The 5,514-nt window shown below is 50.3% G+C and overlaps 1 protein-coding gene across 1 annotated transcript in view; it reads left to right on the forward strand.

The window, feature by feature from the left end:
- The window catches only part of LOC308135349 (la-related protein 4B-like), a gene marked incomplete at its 3' end in the record, with an annotated part of 35,732 nt that extends 33,617 nt beyond the window's left edge, over nt 1-2,115 (forward strand). Inside the window, 3 exon segments of the mRNA XM_080503278.1 lie at nt 248-414; nt 563-674; nt 1,759-2,115. Coding sequence (XP_080359404.1) covers nt 248-414; nt 563-674; nt 1,759-2,115 — 636 coding nt within the window.
- Nucleotides 2,116-5,514: the final 3,399 nt, after the last annotated feature.

The following is a 5,514-nucleotide window of genomic DNA, read 5'->3' on the forward strand; positions in this document are numbered from 1 at the left end:
CACCAGTCATGCTACATGCTAAATTGTTTCAGGCCCACACACCAGTCATGCTGCATGCTACATGCTAAACATGTTAAAAGTGACAGCTCCTTTCCTCACCAGCAGCTCGGTCTACATTAGCATAGCGCATAGCGGATAGAGCCGCGACGCTCTGCTACTGCAGACTGAGGCGGTTCCTTCGCGTCACGAATGGCGAGTTCAGTCTGAAGAACCCGTCGAGTCTCATTCCAGATGTTTTTCCTTCCAGAATGTAAGCGCTGACTCCTCCAGCGGGGGCGCCCTCTCCCCGGCCGGTCCCAAGGACCCCCTGCGGACCCCCGCCTCCCCGATGCCCCCCAGCTTCCAGTCGAGCGCCCCGTCCTCGGCCCCGCCCTTGACCCCCGGCACGCCGCACAGCCCCGCCCCCGCCGCCGCGTAAGCCGAGCACCACGACGCTCATCCGTCGGTTCTGAACGCCAGATAAGGATCTTTCACAAGCTGGGTTCTCATGTTGTTGTTGTTGTTGTTGTTGTTGTTTCTCCCTCCTCCGCCTCTCCACCCGACCGGCTGCGTCGTGTCCCAGCGAGGCGAAGGCGACGGAGGCGAAGCCGAAGGAGGCGGCGCTCTCCGTGGAGCGAGTCCCCGGCACTCTGTCCACCGCCAGCAAGTCGGTGCAAGTCAACGGCGCCGCCACAGTCAGTATTGCTCCGCCCTCTTTTCAGGCCCACACACCCATCATGCTACATGCTACATGCTAAAGAGTTTCAGGCCCACACACCAGTCATGCTACATGCTACATGCTTAAAGAGTTTCAGGCCCACACACCAGTCATGCTACATGCTACATGCTAAAGAGTTTCAGGCCCACACACCAGTCATGCTACATGCTACATGCTTAAAGAGTTTCAAGCCCACACACCTGTCATGCTACATGCTACATGCTAAAGAGTTTCAGGCCCACACACCAGTCATGCTACATGCTAAAGAGTTTCAGGCCCACACACCAGTCATGCTACATGCTAAAGAGTTTCAGGCCCACACACCAGTCATGCTACATGCTAAAGAGTTTCAGGCCCACACACCAGTCATGCTACATGCTACATGCTTAAAGAGTTTCAAGCCCACACACCTTTCATGCTACATGCTACATGCTAAAGAGTTTCAGGCCCACACACCAGTCATGCTACATGCTAAAGAGTTTCAGGCCCACACACCAGTCATGCTACATGCTAAAGAGTTTCAGGCCCACACACCCGTCATGCTACATGCCCCTACACAGTCAGTATTGCTCCGCCCTCTTTTCTCCAAACGCTCACCTTCTCTGATCGCTGCTCCACCCAATCCTCCACACGATACGCTGAATTAGCCAACCGCCAGTCCGCCATCCGCTAGCCCTAACCAGACGACGCCATTTTATCTCTGCTTGTCAGTATTTTAAACTTTAGTCACGACCCTTGAACAGTTTTAAAGTCGGCCGAAGGTTCGACGCTCATCGCTCCGCACGCGACTCTGGAGGTTAGCGGTTAGCGGTTAGCATTTAGCTTCCCCGCTCCGTGTTTTCAGAAACTTCCTTAAACGATGAACGTTGCAGTTGTTTGTTTTGTTGCAATTTTTGTTGTGTACATGACAAGAAGTCCTCCAGTTTGAAATGTTTGCGGTGTTTCCTGCTTCCTTTCTCCCTCACGAGTCAATTTAGTGATTTAATTCTCGATTGATTTCTTTAAATGTCCAAAAAGTCGTCGCGTGAAAATAAACAACAAAGTGTTGTGTTTGTCGCCAGGAGCTGAGGAAACCCTCCTACGCCGAGATCTGCCAGCGGGCCAAGGACCCGGGGGCCGCCGCCCCCCCGCCGCCGCCGCAGAACCCCAAGGAAGCCAAGTCGGCCTGCGCTGCCCCCGCAGGCGAGGAGAGGAAGTGCAGCGACGGCGCGGCGGGAGATCCCAAGGCCAGAGAGACTTACGGCTCCTCCATCACCTCCTCCTCCTCCTCCTCCTCCACCTCCTCCAAGCCGGGAACCCCGGGCAGACCAGCAAAGGAGGCCCGGAGGCCGGCGGGGCGGTGGGCCTCCCCGCCCCCCCACCCAGGGAAAACCCTCAGCAAAGATCCCCATCACACTCCCCCCAAGTCCCCGCAGTAACGCCCCTCCCCCTCTCCCCCCTCCACCCCTCCACCCCTCCCCCACCCACCACCACTACGCTCCACATGTTTAAAAAGAAGGAGATCAAAGTCAGGGCTACTCGACTCTCCTCTCCACGTCGGTCCGTCACAGCTAGGGGGCGCTCCTGCTCTGGATCAGGGCTTCAGACAAAAAGCACTTTACTGTGCATGTAGAGCAGCGTTTCATCCTTTTTACTCTATTTATTTGATTTCTCTCTCTTTTTTTTTTTTTTTTTAATTTCCACTTTTAGTTTTCCTCCTCGTTTGCGTCGCCTGAAACACTGAAATCTTTTCTGTCAAACGGCCGTGAGAGTGACTTAATGTAGCTCGAGTGTTTTTTTTTGTTTTGGTTTTTTTGTTGTTGTTTTTTGCTTGATTTCCGATTTGGAATCCTTTTTTTTTTTTTTTTTTTGCATCAATATGCAACTTGACATCTGAATCTTTTTGACGGAGAGTTTGGGATCCGTCAGTTTACAAGTTTCTCTGAACGAGTGCTTCAGTCTCTTTCGCACGTTCAGCTTGTTAGCGGATTTTCTTAGCGGACTTTGTTAGCGGACTTGGTGTTCGGTTGATCGTATCGACGTTCAGCCTCCTTCTTTAACCCCGTCACCTCCGCCTGCCTGTCTGTCGCTGTTACGTGCCACCGCTAACGGCTGCCGCGAGGCCAGTACAAACGGCTGGAGGCTGTTTTAATGGGAGGCTCACTGCTAACGCTAATGCTAACGGCTGGCTTTTGTGGATGGCGGACACGCGACCAGAGAGAAGGGCTGATGGTGTCTCACAATGATCAGGAGTCACGTTTTTTTGGGGGCATTTTTATTTAGGGACAAATGCCGCTAATGCTAGCAGTGCTATGACTGGAAAGATGAAAGCGCCTCATCTGAAGCAGTTTGAGGAAACAAAGGAGACGATTCAGTTTGAACTCGCTTGGTTCAAGATCGTCTCGGTTATTGTGGCTTTTTTTTTTTTTATTTCTACATTAGCCTGCTTCAGTTCACGTTCACCTCCGTTAGCATGGCTAAAGAAGCGTAACTGGAGGCTAACGGCTGGCACGCGGTCGGTACGGAGGTCCGACTACTGTTTCCAGGCGTCGTTCAGTCAAAACGTCCTGAAGCGGGAATCTTGTCGGAACGGGCTAGCGGTGCTAATGCTAACAGCTGACGGTGGTCAACTATCGGTTTTCAGCTCGCGGCATCTTACTGTAAACAGTCACTTCCTGTCGTCTGGCTGTTCCTCCTCAACGCCAACGGCGCTGACGAAGCGCGGCGGGGATCTTAACGGTTGGAGTTCGGTGCGACGCCTTTCATCTTTGAATCAGACGTGAAGTGGGCGTGGCTTCCTTTGTGCCGTCGGAACCTTGAGATGCAGAAATGTTTTTGTTTTGTTTTTTGGGGGCAAGCGGCGCCGAGGCTAACGCGACGAGGTTTGGATCTTCGCGAGACGGAACGGCGTTCGGTCCCGCGAGGTCAGAGGTCGTCCCCCCCCCCCCCCAGACGAAGTCGTCGGATCGTCTTGAGGAACAGGAAGTGACGGAGGAGAGAAACGACGTCGGTCCTGAAGCAGGTTTCGCGGGAAGGAGGATGTTTGGAACGAGGGTCGACGACGACGGGTGGGGGAGGGGAGGGGGGGGGATTCAGCCTAGGAGGTCAAAGGTCAGCGTGTGAAGCAGATGGAGGCAGACGGACCCGCCGCCGCCACAGGAAGTGAAACGAGGCCTGATTTCACTCGTTCAGCTTTGGGTTTGGACGTCTGTCAATGTAGCAGCCACTCGGCAGACGGCCAATCACGTCGCAGATCCTCCACGCAAACCCTCAGCCGAGAGGAGCGCCGGACCGTACGCCGCGTCCCGCCTCAAGTCTTCCTGCAACACAAAGCATTGTGGGTAACCCCCCCATCCCCCTCCCCCCGGTGGAGAAGGGAAACCGCTGGAACGCTTTGAGTTCCAGCGTTTTGTTTTTTTGTTGGTTTTTTTTTTTTAGTGTTTTGCTTTGAAGGACTTTGAAGTCACCTGATGGTTGATTCTTATTTTCTCTGGAAACCAGAAGCGAGTTTGGAAATTCACCATATCCACGTTATTTATACACCCCGACTGCTTCTTCCTCCACAAATATCGTTTGTTTTGTTTCCTTTTCTGTTTGGGAGAAGAAACGAGTGGCGGCGCCGTAAAACGTCAGTCACACAAAACTTAACGAAAACGGGAAAAAACAAAAAAAATTCCATCCAGTGTTTGAGAAACTTGAATTTTATTTAAACTTGAAAAATGACTTTGCCTTAACTTTTATACAAGACGAGCTTAGAGTTTATTTCTTTTCAACGAAAAAAAACCCTAAACAAAACGAATACCCCTCCCCCCCCCCCCCCCCCCAAAAAAAAAGAAAAAATGTTAACGGAGAAAATTTAGCGTAAAGGAAGTCTTACAGAGAACGAGTGAAAAAAATCTCCAGCGTTTTCTTTTCTTTTGCTTGTTTTTGTAAAGTGTGAGAAGAAAAACAAATCGCTTTGATGATTGTTTTTTTGTTTCTTTGTTTTCAATAGTTTGTTTTTTTTTGTTTTCGGGGGGAAAAAAACTTCTAAAACCATGTAAATGCAAAAACTAGTCGATACTGTATTAAATCTGTGCACTTTGAACTGTGTGCTTTGCTTGTACAGTTGTAAATACTCAGAAAATATAAGAGGTACCTTAAAATGATTATAAAAATATATTGATCCTTGTTAACTATAACGTCGCTATCGAGCTGGATGTAGGATATTAAAACAAAAAAAAAGTTGTTGTTGTGCTTTTGGAAATATTTTTCTGAAAAGTTTTTTGGGTTTTTTTTCTCTGCGGCGGCGGCTCGTCTCGATTGTAACGACTGCAAAACCATCGTTTCTCGTCTTTCATGAGCTTTTGTTTTGGTTTCCTGTTTTGTGATTGGTTCAGGTGTGTTCATGGCCCCGCCCACATCCCCCCACCCTCCTCCCCCTCCCTCCTCGTGTCAAGAAGCAGCAGGAACCAGACGTTCGCTCTGGTTCCACCTGAGGACTCGAACCGGCGTCCCGCCGCAGAGCAAACCGCTGCTGAACCTCCCGGGGCGGCTAGGCTCCGCCCCCGACGAGGCTCCGCCCCAACGAAGCTCCGCCCCCAAAGCGGTTCCACTCTGCTGCGTCTAATTCAGCCGCTCAGTTTTTTGTTTTTTTCCTCCGGTTCTGTTCAAAGCGTCTCGTTTTCATCCCGGGTCTGTTTCCTGTCCAGATTTCAAACTAAAGTTTCAACCGATTTTTTTTTTTTTTTTCCAACAAAAAAAAATCAACAAAAGTTTAAGAGAATAAAGTATAAATGATTTTTTTTCCCCCTTTTGTTTGTTGATTGAATAAACTTTCAAAAATGAAAAAATAATCA

The sequence above is a fragment of the Blennius ocellaris genome (assembly GCF_963422515.1).
Source record: "Blennius ocellaris genome assembly, chromosome: 10".
In the NCBI taxonomy this organism is placed as follows: Eukaryota; Metazoa; Chordata; class Actinopteri; order Blenniiformes; family Blenniidae; genus Blennius; species Blennius ocellaris.